Source organism: Bombina bombina, chromosome 8, assembly GCF_027579735.1.
Source record: "Bombina bombina isolate aBomBom1 chromosome 8, aBomBom1.pri, whole genome shotgun sequence".
NCBI lineage: Eukaryota > Metazoa > Chordata > Amphibia > Anura > Bombinatoridae > Bombina > Bombina bombina.
This window is the reverse complement of record NC_069506.1, coordinates 48,625,439-48,644,117: the sequence shown is the minus strand read 5'-3', so window position 1 is coordinate 48,644,117 and position 18,679 is coordinate 48,625,439. Positions and strand designations below refer to the sequence as shown.

The following is an 18,679-nucleotide window of genomic DNA, read 5'->3' as shown; positions in this document are numbered from 1 at the left end:
CTATGGGCCCAGCTGTTTGCAGATCGCCTTCATAAGAGCCAACTGCAACAGTGAAACTCTTGGCAGGGCCCTCTACCCACTTGATCCCTACAAAAGCTATCCTGTATACTGACTATGTTTACAGCACTGCGTAATCTGTTGGCGCTCTACAAATACCTGATAATAATAATGGACTCTCAGGATGATTTGAAAGAAAAGGCCATATAATGTCATACTAGGCCAGAGCAAACAGAAAAAGAAGAGCTGTGACCCAATAGCGGGTGAAGAGGCAGCAATTGTATGATCTATCTAAATCATGAAAAAATTGGGTTTCATTTCCCTTTATGATTTTCTACCTATATTCCCATACAACAACAGTTCCTTTCTCTGTGGCACACTGTCAGTCCTGAAGGATTTCTGCAAATTAGTGTATAATGTAAAATGCTACTATATTAAAAGGGACACTCAAGTCAAAATAAACTTTTATGATTTAGATATAGTATGCAGTTTTAAGACACCTTCCAATTTACTTCCATAAACTAAATGTGCACAGTCTTTTCATATTCACACTTTCTGGGGAACAAGATCCTACTGAGCATGTGCACAAGCTCACAGTGTATCCGTATACTAGTCTGTGATTGGCTGATGTATGTCACATGACACAGGGGGCTGGAAAATGGGAGATTTTTTTCTGACAAATTTATGTCTATTTCCGCCCTCCTGTATCATGCGACAGCCATCAGCCAATCACAAATGCGTATACATATATTCTGTGAATTCTTGCACATGCTTAGTAGGAGCTGGTAACTCAAAAAGTGTAAATATAAGAATAAAGTGCACATTTTGTTAATGGAAGTAAATTGGAAAGTTTAAAATTTCATACCCTATCTGAATCATGAAAGTTTAATTTTGACTTGAGTGTCCCTTTAAAGGGACACTCAGGTAAAATAACATTTTCATGATTCAGATGCAGCCTGTAATTTTAAACAACTTTCCAATTTACTTCCATTAAAAAAAATGTGCACATTCTTTTATATTTACACTTTTTGAGTCACCAGCTCCTACTGAGCATGTGCAAGAATTCACAGACTATACGTATATGCATTTGTGATTGGCCGATTGCTATCACATGGTACATGGGGAGTGGAAATATACATAAATTTGAAATTTGTTAGAAAAAAATCTACTACTTATTTGAAATTCAGAGTAAATGCTATTGTATTGTCTTGTTATCTTGCATTTGTTGATTATGCAAATCTACTGTGTTTACTGGTCCTTTAACTACAACAGTATTTTGACACAAAAAAAAAACTGTAACAAGCATAGTAAATATAATATACATATATTCTGATTTTATTCTATTCGCCAAAGGGCGCACACTAATATTGTTGTAGGAACTCCTTTCACAAATACAAATAATAATAAAAAAATATTTGCTTTTCCCTGAAATCCAAAGCAAGATCCGAATGGAGAGATCCGTTTTATAGGTTCATCAAAATATTCTTCAGTCTCCATCAGATCACTTTAAATGTTCTTACCACATTATATCTATTGTTGTTTCTGACAAGCATTGAGCTAAATGGCTGTCAATATCAAGCTGTGATAACCTGAATAAATTAAAAGAAAGAAAAAGGAATTTATTAGAGGGAACATTGTAAATCAGGAATTGTAAAAATTTACACCAAATGTAAAAAGAACATATATTACTGCACTCTGTTCTATAATTAATGTATGTGTAAGAGCCTCAAATATGTATTGCGTGCAAAAGGTTAAAAGGACTGTAAAGTGAAAATGAAACTAGCACGGTTCCGATAGAAACGCTTTCCAATTAACGTTGATTATCTGATTTGCTTTGTTTTGCTGCTATTCTTTGCTGAAAATCATACCTAGGTAGGCTCAAGTATAGCAATGCACTACTGTGAGCTAGCTGCGTATTGGTGGCTGCACATATATGACTGTTGTCATTGGTTCATATATGACCGTTGTCATTGGTTCACCTAGTGGTGTTCAGCTAGCTCCCAGTAGTGCATTGCTGCTCTTTCAAAAAAAGATACCAAGAGAATGAAGCAAATTTGAAAAAAGAAATCAATTGTATAGATGTTTAAAATTGTTCTATCTGAATCATGAAATAAAATATGGGTTTCCTTAAAGTAAAAGCCGTTTAAATGTAAAGTGAAACTAACTGCATGATTATGTGCACCTTAGTACTGGGACTCTGCTGATCACTGGCTGATATTAAAGGGACACTAAACCCACATTTTTCTTTCATGATTCAGATAAAGCAGGCAATTTTAATCAACTTTCTAATTTACTACTATTATAATTTTTTCTTCATTCTCTATGTATGCTTTGTTGAATAAGCAGCAATGCACTACTGGTTGCTGACTGAACACATGGGTGAGCGTGAGCCAATGACAATCAGTATATATATGCAGCCACCAATCAGCAGCAAGAACCTAGGTTCTTTGCTGCTCTTTAGCTGTCCTAGATAAACCTTTCAGCAAAGGATAAAAAGAGAAGGAAGCAAATTAAATAATAGAAATGCAGTGGAAAGTTGTTTAAAATTGTATTCTCTATCTGAATCATGAAAGAAAAATGTTGGGTTTCATGTCCCTTTAACAACTGCCACAAAAAAAAAAGAGTTGGCTTGTTCACTGTAATTAGGACCGTCTTTAACACAGGGCAAAAGGGGCAGCTGCCCAGGGCCCAGTTTCTGTTGAGGGGCCCAAGAGTCCTAAAAAAAAAAAAAAATTTTTTTTTTTTTTTTTTTTTTTTTATGGTCATACCAGACTGCTGATGTGACATGGGGAACACACACATTCTGTCCTAATACTCTCACAGTCAAACATACTCTGCTTATATTTTTTTTTTTAAAAAACTGTGCCAGACCGTGCAGGTGTCATGTGACATGCCAAGCTATTGCCATGTGCTGTTTTAGATGTGCACTGTGCAGCACTGAATGCAAAGTCCTAACTCGGCATCCAGCCATTCCCACAGCATCATATAAGGTCCTACTGGGGTTACCAATGTTACCAGGTAACTGCTCTCGTGGCAAGGATTGTTTCTGGGTAGGGCTGACTGTAGGCGCATGCAGCAGAAAGCTGGAGCGGCAAGCACATGAGGATTTGAGCATCTGTGCAGCTGCATACACTGCTCTATTCAGTCTTGAGGCTGTGTGAGTCATCTCACACTGTATCCATGCAGCCTTGGACAGACAGCATCCAGTCTGCTGGTCCCCTTAGCCCTGCTCTTTCTGCTGTGGTCCTAAGATCAACTAACTGAAGTTTGTAAGGGGAACAGTGCTTTGTCAGTGGGAAGAATAAGTGAGTGCACACACACCCCTCCCCATGCAGCATTGTCTAGTGCAGGGTGTGAGGGAACTTGTTTCTAGCAAAGAAGTGACATGTGCTGCTGTGGCTGATGTAATAGTGTCATGCTGATACTTCACACATTAATTTAGGTTTATTTTTATAGTTTGTTTTCTCTCTGTCTCAGATTTTACAGCTTCCCATAGTAGTTCTGTTGTTCCAGTCAGTAAACTTATACTGCACCTCCATGCTTCCTCCTCAGTCTTTACTTTGCTTTGCTCCTGTTGCTGCCCTAAATCTCTTTAACCAGCTAACCTCACACCAGAATCACATTCAAAAGAATATTAAATGAATCCACAGTGGAGGAATTTATATATTTATTTACTTATTAGTACTGCTTAGGTCCAGTTTCACATATTGCAATTTATTTCATTTTTTAAATGATTAGCTCAGCATTGGATAATCCACTGCTGGACTAATAATTAAAAAAAAAATTGATTTAGTTGTTTTTTGGAATGTTGGGATGGAGAGCGAAATTGCATGGGGGGGGGCCCAAGAAAATTTTTGCCCAGGGTCCTGTCAATATTAAAGACGGCCCTGACTGTAATGTAATGATTGTATACTTAAAATGGAACCTGCATGCTGGTATCATGCTCAGTGGGCTGCATGACTCAGGAGTGAGGCGCTCCAGTGATGCCTCCTATGGTCATGTGATCGCTGTGAATGCCAGTCACGCTAATCACGTGTCAGAAATCACCAGCCATTGTTTGTAAATAATGGTTGTCTTGACCCCCCCTTTTCTCACTGTCAGCATCAATGTCAATCAAAGTGGTAACATTTATTTTACTGTATTTTTTAGAAATGTATTTTAATAAAGTTTTATTTTCTGTCCTCAGCGGAACTAAAAGTGTAAATACCCTAGTGTCTAGTTTCTCCAAATATATACTTTTGTCTAGCGGTTATGGATTGGGTGACCATTCATTTTTTTAGTGTAAAACCAATCTTTATTGTAGTATTTGTTATAAATTACTGGGAAACCTAAACATATGAGGTATTCCTAAAATCAGGACAAACCAATGAAGCTATTTTAAGGGTATTTTTCTTTAGAAATCTATTTAACAATAGTTGTGTAGTAATAATTATAAAGAAAACTGAAAAAAACAAACCATTTATTTCAATTTCTCCGATTTTTCATTATTAAATTCCTATTATTTGTTATTTTATGTACCCACATAGGGTATAACAAGAAAGCCCTGCTAAAAAAAACAGTATATAATACGTTTGTGTGCACTTAAAGGGACAGTCTAGGCCAAAATAAACTTTCATGATTCAGATAGAGCATGTAATTTTAAACAATTTTCCAATTTACTTTTATCACCAATTTTGCTTTGTTCTCTTGGTATTCTTAGTTGAAAGCTTAACTTAGGAGGTTTATATGCTAATTTCTAAGACCTTGAAGGCCACCTCTTTTCAGAATGCATTTTAACAGTTTTTCACCACTAGAGGGTGTTAGTTCACGTATTTCATATAGATAACACTGTGCTCATGCACGTGAAGTTATCTGGGAGCAGGCACTGATTGGCTAAACTGCAAGTCTGTCAACAGAACTGAAATAAAGGGGCAGTTTGCAGAGGCTTAGATACAAGATAATCACAGAGGTTAAAAGTATATTATTATAAATGTGTTAGTTATGCAAAACTGGGGAATGGGTAATAAAGGGATTATCTATCTTTTAAAACAATAAAAATTCTGGTGTAGACTGTCCCTTTAAAAAGAGAGCAGATAATTATGGTGAAAAATGTCAAAACTGCCTATGTTATATTAGCATGGAAACTGAGAAAAACCTTTGTCCTTATAGTGTCGTGAAACCCAGTTATTTTCTTTCATGATTCAGACAGGGCATACAACTTTCCAATTTACTTCTATTGGTTGCAGGAACATAAGCTTAGGAGCGTGCATATGTCTGCATCAATACATCGCAGCAGTTTATCAAGAATGTTAAATATACATTTGCAAGAGCACGATTTATTTATAAAATATTTTACCAGGAAGGATACATTGAGATTTCTCTCGTTTTCAGTATGTCCTGGTGGCAGCGCGTTTTTTTCCTGCCGTGTAGTGCTCAAGACACCACCCTATGTATCTCTTCAACAAAGAATACCATGGGAACGAGGCAAATTTAAAAAGAAGTAAATTTGAAAAACAAATTACAATTGTATGCTCTAAGTCACAATTATTTTTGTGGGGGGGTCTATATCCCTTTAACCCTTTGAGTGCTAAGCACTTTCCCACCTGGGTGCTAAGGTGATTGAAGGTTTTTTTTTAAAAAAAAAAATTTTGATAATTTTTTTTTTAACTTTTATATATATTTTTTCAGATCCCCAAGACTTACACCACTGGAAAGGTTATGTGATTACCTTTCCAATGGTGGGTCTTGGGGGTCTGTAGCTGCTTAGATGCCTGAGATACAGGCGTCTAAGCAGCATGCCCCCTTTCCCTATACTTTGTATTGTTACTTGTTCATAAAGTTGCGCAGTGACGTCATCACGTCATTGCGCGTGATGTCACTGCGCAAAACGTGAAGCCCCGGCGATGCCTGTCACTTCAAAGGCACGATCGCCAGGGTAGGAGCGGGTGGGAGCCCCCAGATCTCCCTCAATGTGGGAGAGTGCTAGCGACGGCTCTGAGCCGTCGTTAGCACCAGAGTGGGAAACTCTGTGACGGCTCAGAGCTGTCGTTAGCACTCAAGGGGTTAAAGGGTTAAAATGTTAAAGTGACATGAAACCCAATTTTTTTCCTTCATGCTTTAGAAATAACATGCAATTTTAAACAACTTTCTAATTTACTTCTATTATCTAATTTGCTTCATTTTCTTGATATCCTTTGCTGAAGGATATCAAGAAATATCTGAATCACGAAAGAAAAATTTGGGGTTTAATGTCCCTTTAATGTAAGCAGAAAAAAAGAAAAAGCTAAAAATCAACTTGGCACAGTGGTGTGAAAAAAGCTTAGCAACGAAGGAAGCCATTCTTTCCTCCAATTCTAATAAATAAAAAAAATTAAGACCAGTATTTATTTTTCCCCCTGAAACCAGAGGTCTCCTACAGAAGGAATAAATGTTCCAAATCACAAGGACATTTTTCTATTCATAACTGTAGCTAGTGTTTGTGCCATGCAAGTCTTCCTTTAATAGGAAGCCAAGAAAGGGATTGAGTAGATACTGCTTAAGATGAAAGGAAATCATTCTAGTTGCATAATAAGAGGGCAGATTGCATTAGAAATATAAGCAGCAAATGAGATTAGTTACTATAGGGGAAGATAAGAGGAGCTCATGCCAATTCATTACAAAGTTTTAGAAACTGTCTAACATTTCGCTTTGATGCTTCTGGTAAAGTGCCACACCATAACGGATACCGCTAAACTCACTCAGCTAAAAATGAATAAATCAACTCACGGTTTAGGAAACTGCATCAAACAAATAGGACAGCTTGCTAATGTCTTGGCACCATCTGCTTTGTCTATATCCTTCTCCAAAGTCTGTGGGGCAGCACTTGATGTTCCAGCATCATCGTCTGAAATATCCACCATGATGACATCAGGTTTAGGTTGTGTCTGTAAATTTTGTTTTATCTTTTTATCAGGCTTTTGGGACAAGGTCCTGATTTTGTCCTGTTTTGTATTTTTTGTAGACGTCTGCTTGTGAAGAGATGGCTTTTTGGTAGTTTTTAGCCCTACAACAATCTTTTCTGAGCTTTTGGTTGAGACCGTTTTGTTATTCTGCTCAGGTAGGTTACAAATTTGCTCGCAGTTAAGTCTTTTTTCTGGATTCTCAGTTATGCCAACAAGACTTTGTTTTTGTACTGCAGTGTGGAAATTCTCTTCTAAATGTTCTCTCCTCTTCTCATTGCATCCAAGTCCATCGTCATTGTCCTGTATGTTAATCAAAGTTTGGTCCGAACTTTGGTTCCCTGGAAAATCAGGGAATGGATCCCATTTAAATTTTTTCTCTCCAATGGAAAAAACTTTACAATTATGCTTTGCCTTTTCATTCTCAACTACCTGCAAAAAACAGATTTCCAACATTAAAAGATCACAGTCTATGGATATTATGAAACTATACTGTATATCTAAAATTCTTAGACTGGAGACAATGTCAGAACTTTAAAGGGACGTGCAACCCAATTTTTTTCTTTCATTATTCAGATAGAGCATGTGATTTTAAACAACTTTCTAATTTACGTCTATTATAATTTGTTGTCATTCTCTTGCTATCTTTTGTTGAAAAACAGGGACGTAAGCTCGAAAGTGTGAAAGTCTGGAGCAGTATGTGGCAGCTGTTTTGCAAGAATGTTATCCATTTGCAAGGCACTAGATGGCAGCAGTATTCCAGCTATGTAATGTTCCAGACACCTAGCAAAGTATCTTTTCAACACAGAATATTATCGGAACGAAGCAAATTTGATAATAAAATTAAATTGGACACTTTTTTTTTTAAATTGTATGCTCTGTCGCAATCACAAAAGAATGTTTTTTGGTTTCATATCCCTTTAATACTTTATTTACTTAAAGGGATGGAAAGGTCAAAGTTGAAATTATATGGGTGCATTTTAGTTTCCATTAGCAGAAATAATTCTAGCAAAAATTACATTTTATGCGGGATACGCACATATGCTGTGTGTGACTAGTGCTGTGTGTACAGTGTCAGCTCTGAGAAAGTGTGGCGTTTGCTGGCGCACGGGCCCTCACAGCATATGTGTGTATGTCGCTAAAATAATAACTTTTACTAGAAGTATTTTGCTAATCTAAGTATACTGCAAAAAATGTTTCTATTCAAAACTGAAACGCACCCAGGCACATTTCAATTTTGACCTTTCTATCCCTTTAAACTGGAAGCTACATAAAAATTAAGTTTCATATCGGAGAAACGTTTGTAATGAAAAATGCAGCCTCTTTTCGTCAAGAAATCATTTTTTTTTTTTTAATATTTTTATTGAGGATTAAAAATAAACATACAGGAATCCCATTGTGAGATAACATAAATATACAGGTAATATGCTCCATGACAGTTACTTGACATATAAGCAAATAGGTACCGTAAATGCAAAATAAAGTGGGATATAATGATGTAGTCAAAAGTCTAAATATTATCTGTAAAATAAAACAAAGAATATCAAATTCTAATCCTCAGTATCCCACCTCTATAACACAAGTGAGGCCACTTTTGGACCTCCAACATATCTATTATTAAGAATAACAGGAGGGTTACAATAATATATGGTCACTTTTGGAAGTTATAGAAACACATCAGTTATAAGTATGACATATTCATCTAGTTTGTATAGTATATAGAAACAAACCTCAATTTGTAAACGTACAAAAGTAATTATCCTCTATAGAAGACGAATATATGGAGAGCAATATAAAAAGAAGAGCTCATAGAGATATATTGAGGGAGCTACTGTGACCTTATTAGTGTAATATGATCTGACAAAATATGTTTGTTTATAAAAGGGTAGGACTACAACATTAGGTAGCTGGAAAATACATTTATTTGTATCTAGATAGGAAATCTCCATATTCATGAAGTTAAAATAAAGGCGTGACTCTCTATGTTGTATATCATTGTGTCAAAAAATATCTGTACCCCTTGAAACAGTCTAATAACAGTAACTTCTGCAGCCTAACTCCAGTAAAAAAAAAACAACAACCATATAGTCACCCAAAATGAGCTTGTCACTATAGAGATACACTTAGGAGAGCATAGGAGAATAACATATGGATATGAGATTTTATCAGCAACGTATCCAACATGTGACGTACCCATAAAAAAACCTGCTCTTATGAGGCCTATGTAGCAGTGCTTGTAAAGTTAAATATATAGGTGTCTTGTACATTAGTTAAGAATATCTAATTGCGGCTGAACTAGGTTGTCAAGGTTATACATCAGGGCTACTTCTAGTATAATCTTCGATTCTCATAGATTGATAAGATGATTAAATTTAGTAGCTTACCAACCAAGGTACATACGGACTCCAAGTAGTATAGTGGAACATAGAGGGGTCAACAGACAATATAAATGGCCCAGGGTGTGGCGAGAGAATCTGGGTAGTATTAGGGTAAGGTTACATTTTTGCAGAGAAAATAGGTAAGTTTATCAAACAATGCTAGTAGGATCTAAATATTTTCTCATATATTAAAGCAGGGAAAAAAATTAAAGCAAAGCGTTCTCTTCCACATGTTGCTAACCATATATCTAGATGTTGTGAAGTGTTTTACTTCTAGGATACATTTATCTTACTCTTAGTACGCACAGATCTCTGAATGTAACATTAGTCTCCTCAATTCTAGATAATTTGCAGTGTCATAAGATGCTACATCAGTTTGTGAAGTCGTTATGAATCGTATGTCCACCATGAGTTTAACATAGTTCTGAGAGCATCATAGTAATGTCTGACAAGCATTTTAGGCCTATCGATAATTCCCCTCAAAGCTCAGAAAATCTATGTATATCCTTAGGGACATATTAATATGGGGTTGCTGAGTCTCTATAATCATAGCTGGATGGACGGGCAACACCAGTGTGTAATAGATTTAACCAATGCCAATTTTCCAGTGGCTCTGACCCCAAATTTGGTTCACAAAGGAATATTGGAAATCGGGTGTAAAGTGACTGCTCACCACATTTCTGGCAGCTAAGAAACTCCTGGACCCTAGGAGGATGGTCTGTTTTCCCATCGGCAGCATGGATGTCACTTTCCTGAGACCGCCGGGCCAAGCTGTGTTACCAGCATTTGGGTCAAGGCTCAAGATGGGGTCTGGACATGGCGGTAGATTTCCAGATCGCAGAGCCAGGTTACTGGAGACGGCACTCTCACTTGCATTTTTTTCTGCATTCAATGGCCCTGGTAAGAGTCCACCAGATGAGCAGACATATGTTGGGACCCATGTCGGTTGGAGTGCGCAGTGTAGCAGGGAGTCACTTTTGTCAGAGTCGGGGCAGCCGGCTGCACCACCCAGTGAATGGAATACCAATAGGTCTGTATCGGGTGTACTCAGATTGCTGGTCGACAGAGTATCTTCAGTGTTCCTCCACCTTTGTTCTCCACTTAGCACCGGACTCTCTATGCCTCTGCTTACTGATCGCAGAGGGTTCCAGAGGACTCAATAGTGTATAAGCAGGAGATAGGTAAGTCGATGGAGGCTCAGGTTCGCATTGGCTGGGGAGCTGTATCCCAGCAGTGCTCTCTCTCTCTGGGTCACCCTGGTACGAAACCACCAGTGAAGGGCTATCTCCCTTGATGATCTGGCGACGTATATCCTTTAGGGGATCGCTGAAACAATGGTTCCAATGCATCTTCTATAGTGTTGCGTAGCTCTCTTTCAAAGTTTCTTAGCAAGTTCTGTACTGCTTGGTAAGACTCTTCCATAGCTAGAATCTTCTAAATCGCTCAAGTCGAGGTAATAATCAGAAGAATATTGTCTCCTTGTAACTCCCTTGACTGTAATTTTAGGAATTAGGGACAGCTCGCAGAGCTGCTGGACCTGATCTGTCAGGAATTATGGAGCATAGATGAGGGCTAGGTCGTTTAGTAGGCCTCCGCTGCGTACCTCATCTAATCCGGTCTGCGTGGCTGAGATTCTAGATGAGAAATATAAAAATCTGTTCCTTAGGTATTATTCCTCAGAACTGCTGTCGAGTAGGACACAGATTGCAAATCAAAGGGGTGATAAACAGCGGATTTATTAGTACCAGGTCTCAGCCATATAAGAAAGCAGCCATTTTGGTCGGTGTACGGACCCGCCCCCAAGAAAGTATATTTTAATGATTTTTTTTCAACTGATTTCCCTGTACCCCTAAACAAACCCTTACTGATTCATCACCTTCCTGTCCATAGACATGTGGTAGGTACTTGAAGTGCTTACTCATGCGCAGTAGAGAGAGACGTATGACTCTACACCCCAAAGCCATCCCCTTTTCTTTTCGTTTACAGTGATTGTTAAAAGGAGAGTATACACCAATTTTCATATAACTGCATGCAATAGACACTACTATAAAGAAGTATGCACAGATGCTGATCTAACAATCCAGTATAAAACCTTTTAAAAACTTACTTAGAAGCTACCAATTTAGCACTGTTGATGAGGTTAGTCTAGGACACCCACTGAAAGGGGCTGAAAGAAGAACCTCCCCCCTCCCCTGCATATGAAAAGACCCATTAAAAAAACAGAAACAGTCTGAAGTCTGTAGACATCAGTCTACATCTAAAACTTTGGGGCTTGGTTAGGAGTCTGAAAATTAGCACAATGTTATTTAAAAATAAGCAAAACTATACATTGTTACAAAAACACACCCAGAAGGACTATATAAATGGATCAAATACAACACATTTATGCAAAGAAAAATCTAGTGTATACTTTATAATGTCCCTTTAAGTAAAAAATAAACTTTCTAGTTTGAGATAGAGGATGCAACTTTCCAATTATCATCTGTTATCAATTTGCTCCCAGTCTTTTTATATGCGCTTTTTCTGAGGCACCAGTTCCTTCTGAGCATGTGCAAGAGTTCACAGGTATACGAGTCTGTGATTAGCTGATGGCTGTCACATGACAGTAGGGGCAGCAAAATTTAATCAATGTTTGAAATTTCTCCGATTTTTTTTTCCTGTTAATTTGAAATTTAGATTATGTGCAATTGTCTTTTTATTGTGTATTTATGGGATAAACAATTACTGTATTTAACGGTCCTTTTAGGTTGTTTAGCACATGGCCTTGCAGAACTTGGGACACGCATCTAGTTCAGGTGTCTCCTTGCAATTTACTTCTATTATCAAATTTGCTTGGTTATCCATTGTAGTGTCCACATGTCAAAAAACTTTGCAATAGCACTACACTATTACCAGTGGAGATGCCCCATATATATGTCTTTAACATAAATAAATGTTAGGGGGGGCTAGAGTGCTTGTGCATAAATTGAAAACATAAAGGGAAGTGGGGTCAGAACCAGACTCACCCAAGTATGCACTTAACTAGCACTTCTGTGTCTCATTACTACTTGTAAATTGAAAGTAACGCTCTTGTTAAAATATAACTTAGCACTCAAATCAGTTTCAGTGAGGGTAACGTTATCTTTGTTGTAAGTGTTAAAGGAACAGTCAATACTAGAATTGTTCTTGTTTAAAAAGAAAGATAATCCCTTTATTACCCATTCCCCAGTTTTGTATAACCAACACAGTTATAATAATACACGTTTTACCTCTGTAATTACCTTGTATATTTATTTATTTATTTATTTATTTATAAAATATTTTACCAGGAAGGATACATTGAGATTTCTCTCGTTTTCAAGTATGTCCTGGGATCACAAAACATTGCATTGATACAATAGGGTACAATAAAATACAAAAACAATAATAAAAATACACATTATATGCAAACATTTAACATAGAGCAGGTATGAAATATTTAACCATGACAGGAGCATTCTGTTTTGAGATATGTATAGAGGGATCTCTTAAAGGATTTTAGGCTTGGGGAAGTTTTTAAAGTGTGAGGGAGGTCATTCCATAATTGTGGCGCTCTGTAGGAAAAGGAGGATCGAGCTGCTTTTTTTTTGTATTGAGGCAAGCTAAATAATGTGCTGTTATTGGATCGGAGGTTATAGGAGGTGGGAATAGCAGGGGAGAGCATTCTGCTCAGGTAGGGTGGGAGCTTCCCAGAAAGGCTCTTAAAGACAAGGCAGGAAAGATGGAGGGTGCGTCTGGATTCTAGCGACAGCCAGTTTAGTTCTTTTAGCATGTCACAATGGTGGGTCCTGTAGTTACATTGTAGCACAAAGCGGCAGAGCGAGTTATATAACGTATTTAGTTTATTAAGGTGAGTTTGCGGAGCAGGTGCATATACTATGTCCCCATAATCCAAGATAGGCATCAGCATTTGCTGTACAATCTTTTCCTTTACTGTAGGGCTGAGGCAAGATTTGTTTCTGTACAGGGCACCTAGTTTTGGATAAAGTTTAGAGGCAATTTTTTCTATGTGGAGTCCAAAAGATAGATTGGGGTCTAACAACATACCTAAGTATTTAAAAGAGTGGACTGCGGTCAGCGTGCAATTGGATTTTGTTTTGATGCGAAGATGGGAATTTTGTAATTTATGTATTTTAGGTCCCATTCCAAAGATCATTGTGACCGTTTTGTCAGTGTTTAGGAAGAGTTTGTTTTTCGAGATCCACTTTTCTACCTCTGTGAACTGGTCTTGGAGCACTGTTTCAAGCTGCAGCAGATCAGATTTGTTTGCATAGATTACTGTGTCGTCTGCGTACATGTGTACAGTTGAGGATTTGCAGACATTAGGCAAATCATTTATAAATAATGTGAATAGTAGGGGGCCGAGAATGGAACCTTGGGGAACACCACACGTGACTGGGAGAGGGAGGGAGTCAATGTTAGAGACAGAGACATATTGTGATCGATCCGATACATATGATTTAAACCAGGTTAACGGGTGATCAGCAATACCAGAGTTTTTTAGTTTGAGAAGTAGTAGGTCATGGTCCACTGTGTCAAAAGCCTTTGCAAAATCAAGGAAAATAGCTCCAGTTAGGTCTCCTTGTTCCATGGCAGTTTGGATGTCGTTGCAAACTTTTAGGAGGGCAGTTGTAGTGGAGTGATTCGGTCTGAAACCTGATTGATCAGGGGTCAGATAGTTAGAAAGTTGGTAATACTCGCATAATTGCGTATGGACGCATTTTTCTAGGATTTTTGACAATACAGGGAGCAGTGATATAGGACGATAGTTAGAAACCAAGGTTAACTCCCCACTTTTATGAATAGGCACTACTCTTGCAGTTTTCCAGAGTTTGGGTATGTATCCAGACACCAAGGATTCGTTAATTAGGGTTGCAACAGGCTTAGCAATTGCCGGCGCACTGAGCTTCAACAGCATTGCTGGGATTTGATCAGGTCCTGACTGGTTTTTCATTTTTAGATTATCGAGGTGTTTCTTAATGACATTGAAGGGTACAGGTCTAAAATTGAACTTTTCTATATTGGGTCTTTGCTGTTTTAGTGGGGCCTGATCCACATTTGTAGCTTCAGGATGCGTGCCATTTATTAGTTTGTCAATCAGGGTGGTGGAGCATCCTACAAAATAATTGTTAAAGGCATTTGCTACTTCTAAGGGGAGTTGCAGGTTTTGGTTATCCACATTGACAGTAGAGGGTTGGGAGTGGATTGGTGGATTTTGTAAGTTATTTATGAGTTTCCAAAACTTTCTAGGGTTACATATATTATTGTTCAGATTTTCACAGAAATATTGCGCCTTAGCCAATTTTGTTTGTTTAGTACATATATTTCGCCATTTTCTATATACACAGTGATCATTCATAGAGCCAGTATGCTTGAACTTTGACCACAATGAATCCCGAAATTGGTACATTTGAATGAGGTCAGCAGTGATCCAATTCAAGTGTGCTCCTTTTACTCTCACCTTACGCAGCGGTGCATGTAAATTCCAAACTTGTAGGAGTTCAGACTGAAAGAATTCAACTGCAGAGTCTAGATCTGGGATTAGGTTTAATCTGTGCCAGGGGAGGTTCTTGATGTCATTTAGAAATGATTGAAGATTAAATTTTTTGAAGGACCTGGTGATTGTAACCTTGGGAGAGGATTTAGTTGCCTTTATTTTGCGCACGCAGTACACTAAGCAGTGGTCACTGAAATTGTTAGGGAGAACACCTGCCTCCTGGATTCGGTCGGGAGAAGTGGAGAGAATCCAGTCGAGCAGGGTATGATTATGGCTTTTGATGTTTATGCGAGTTGGGGAGGAGATTAATTGCGTTAGATGCAAAGATTTAAACAGCGAGCGACAACTGTTATTTTTTGGATTCAGCCAATCGATGTTAAAATCTCCAAAAACCAAAATTTCACTTTTTGGGTTTTGAGTTATGGATTCACTAAGGAGCTGTGCTATGTCCGAAATGGAATGCACAGGGGAGCTTGGTGGGCGGTAGATTCCTGCAACAATGATTGATTTACTGCACGGGATCTCAATTTTGCCAGAAAGGAAATCAAAGGTGGCAGGAGAGCTAGATTTTTGTAAGGGGGTGAACTTTGTGGAATTGTCAACATAAATTACAATGCCACCTCCTCTCTTTGCTCTATCATTTCTATGGCATGAATATCCATGTATTGCAATGGCAGAGTCAGGTATTTTGCGGGTTAGCCACGATTCAGAGATCACAATGATTTTGGGTTTGTATTGTAAACACCAAGCTTGCAGTGCATCAATTTTCGGTAGTAAGCTGCGGATATTACAGTGCACAAAGGAGAGGCCTTTCTTAGCTGGAAGGCTAGGAATGGAATTTGTTAGGGGACCAGGGTTAGACTCTACGTCATTTGCAAGGGCAAGTAACATAAGGAATAGGAATTTGGAAATCATTTTTGATTGGCCATATAGTGAATGTGATACTTTATAATATTGTGAGGTGGGGGTAGGAGGGTTATTTTTTATAACCCTCCACCAGCACTCAGCAGATAAGTTACAGCAACAGAGCAGGCCATGATGTATGATAATTTGTTTTCCAGTTTGAGGTGTGTGCTTATGGCGGTTATTATGTGAACCAAATTGGAGTGAGAAAAGGGTTATCATGAATAACAGTAAGGATATATTTGGATTCATGTTAGTGGTATGAGGTGTGTAGATAAAAAATAAAAATGAAAAGTATATACACTATTGATGTGTGATATATAGCTATATGTAGGAAGAGAGGGTATTTATTCTATAGGGTTAAGTAGAAGGAAGGATGTGCTGATCAGTGGTTGCAGCTGTCATTTAAGGAGAATGAAATAAGTGTGGGAGACTATCTATAAAGGAAGAAATGAGCCTGGGGTGGGTGGGGTGGAAACTATCTTGCAGGATCTACCTTTTTGCAAAGCAGGGGCACAGCTGAGATAAGTTCTGTATTTTCTTGCAAGGCTTGGGTAGATATGTTTAAAAATCAGGCTAAAGGAGAGAGATAAATTAGCGTCAGATTGGGCTGCAAACATTTAGAGGAATGGGGAGGGAATATCTATGAACATTTGAGCTAAGGGTCATAAAAGCAAAAACACAGGGAAAGTTAAAATTACAGAGATAACACAGAGGTATTCATGTAGGGGAATAAAACCATTAAAGTCCAAAAAAGATACATGGCCTTAGCTGATTAAACTAACTTTTAACATAATGGTCAGACATAATGGTAATAAAATATGCATTTTAAATCATAAAAACAAAACAATAAATAGCCAATACATATAATACACACATCAGAAAATAACAGGGTAGGTTAAATATAATGATATAACTATCTTGCAGGATCTACCTTTTTGCAAAGCAGGGGCACAGCTGAGATAAGTTCTGTATTTTCTTGCAAGGCTTGGGTAGATATGTTTAAAAATCAGGCTTTTTGCAAAGCAGGGGCACAGCTGAGATAAGTTCTGTATTTTCTTGCAAGGCTTGGGTAGATATGTTTAAAAATCAGGCTTTTTGCAAAGCAGGGGCACAGCTGAGATAAGTTCTGTATTTTCTTGCAAGGCTTGGGTAGATATGTTTAAAAATCAGGCTTTTTGCAAAGCAGGGGCACAGCTGAGATAAGTTCTGTATTTTCTTGCAAGGCTTGGGTAGATATGTTTAAAAATCAGGCTTTTTGCAAAGCAGGGGCACAGCTGAGATAAGTTCTGTATTTTCTTGCAAGGCTTGGGTAGATATGTTTAAAAATCAGGCTTTTTGCAAAGCAGGGGCACAGCTGAGATAAGTTCTGTATTTTCTTGCAAGGCTTGGGTAGATATGTTTAAAAATCAGGCTTTTTGCAAAGCAGGGGCACAGCTGAGATAAGTTCTGTATTTTCTTGCAAGGCTTGGGTAGATATGTTTAAAAATCAGGCTTTTTGCAAAGCAGGGGCACAAGCCTCAGCAGACTGCCCCCTTATTTCAGTTCTTTTGACAGACTTGCATTTTAGCCAATCAGAGCTGTCTCCATGGTAAATTCACGTGCATGAGCTCAATGTTATCTATATGAAACACGTGAACTAATGCCCTCTAGTGGTGAAAAACTATCAAAATGCATTTAGATTAGAGGCGGCCTTCAAGGTCTAAGAAATTTGCATATGAACCTCCTAGATTTAGCTTTCAACTAAGAATACCAAGAGAACAAAGCAAAATTGGTAATAAAAGTAAATTGGAAAGTTGTTGTAAAATGACATGCCCTATTTGAAACATGAAAGTGTTTTTTGGACTTGACTGTCCCTTTAAACGGTTCACAATTCATAAATAATGGTACTGGGTTTTATTTGTGATACTCTCACTTTATTAGGCAACAGGGTTTACGATGTGTCACTTTGGAGCTTATTTATGAAACATAGTATCAGCGATAAACCATTGTTACAAGTTATTGCTTGCCAGTATGTGGTTATACGTACAACCTTGCTATATACCACTGATCATAAATAGATATAAATAATGTCAGTTGTAAGTTATTTAACATATGTCACATAATAGTTCTATATCGTTCCCAACATGAGACTCGGTTTAAATATAGTAACTTCGAGAGTTTGTATATACCCCAAAGACAGAGATACACTATATCTATATGTAGTGTGCACATGTCTGGTGCACTTCATGGCTGCCATCTAGTGCTCTTGCTAATGTATAACATTCTTGCAAAACTGCTGCCATATAGTGCGACAGACACGTGCACACTCCTGAGCTGACCTTCCACTTTTCAAAGAAGGATTTAAAAAAAAAAAAAATGATAATAGAAGTAAATAGGTAAGTTGTTTAACCTCTTAAGGACATATGACGGAATTTTTCCGTCATAAAACAATTGAGCAAACTGAAAGCTGTGTCCTTAAAGGGTTAAGATAGTATATTCTATCTGATCATAGCGCTGCGGAATCTGTTGGCGCTCTACAAATACCTGATAATAATAATAATAATCTGATTCATCTACGCATGCGCGAAACGCGTCAGGCGTTCCTGACTGTGACCTACACGTTTACTGTTTGGTCTGAGAAATAAACCTTTGATGTTCCAGCAAAATTCACTCCTGAGCCAGCGTACTTCTTCTTTGTTTGTTTTTTTTAATAATAATAATAATCTGATTCATAAAATAAAATGTTCAGGTTTTAAGTCCCTTGAAGTAATTCATTGCAGGTCTCTTTTTGAAACCAAAGGGTCATGTGATATTTTGATCAACTCCATTTCAAGTATAAGTATCTCTCTACTGTAGTTCAGCAGATGGAGCAGGGGGTGGCTGTTAAATTTTATTTAAACAAAGGATACTTTCTACTCGGTGAAATACAAGTGATGCTTTGTAATTAAAATCATTGTATCTATAGTAACAGTGAACGTAGTTCAATT

At 37.7% G+C, this 18,679-nt stretch overlaps 1 protein-coding gene across 1 annotated transcript in view; it reads right to left on the bottom strand.

Annotated features, from left to right (window-relative positions):
- Nucleotides 1-1,304: 1,304 nt before the first annotated feature.
- FAAP20 (FA core complex associated protein 20) overlaps nucleotides 1,305-18,679 on the bottom strand; it is a 51,320-nt gene continuing 33,945 nt past the window's right edge. The window contains exons 4-5 of the mRNA XM_053689867.1: nucleotides 6,742-7,346; nucleotides 1,305-1,586 (exon numbers count right to left, since the gene is read on the bottom strand). Of these exons, the coding sequence (XP_053545842.1) occupies nucleotides 1,514-1,586; nucleotides 6,742-7,346 (678 nt within the window). The 3' untranslated portion in view covers nucleotides 1,305-1,513. The remainder of the gene's footprint in view (nucleotides 1,587-6,741; nucleotides 7,347-18,679) is intronic.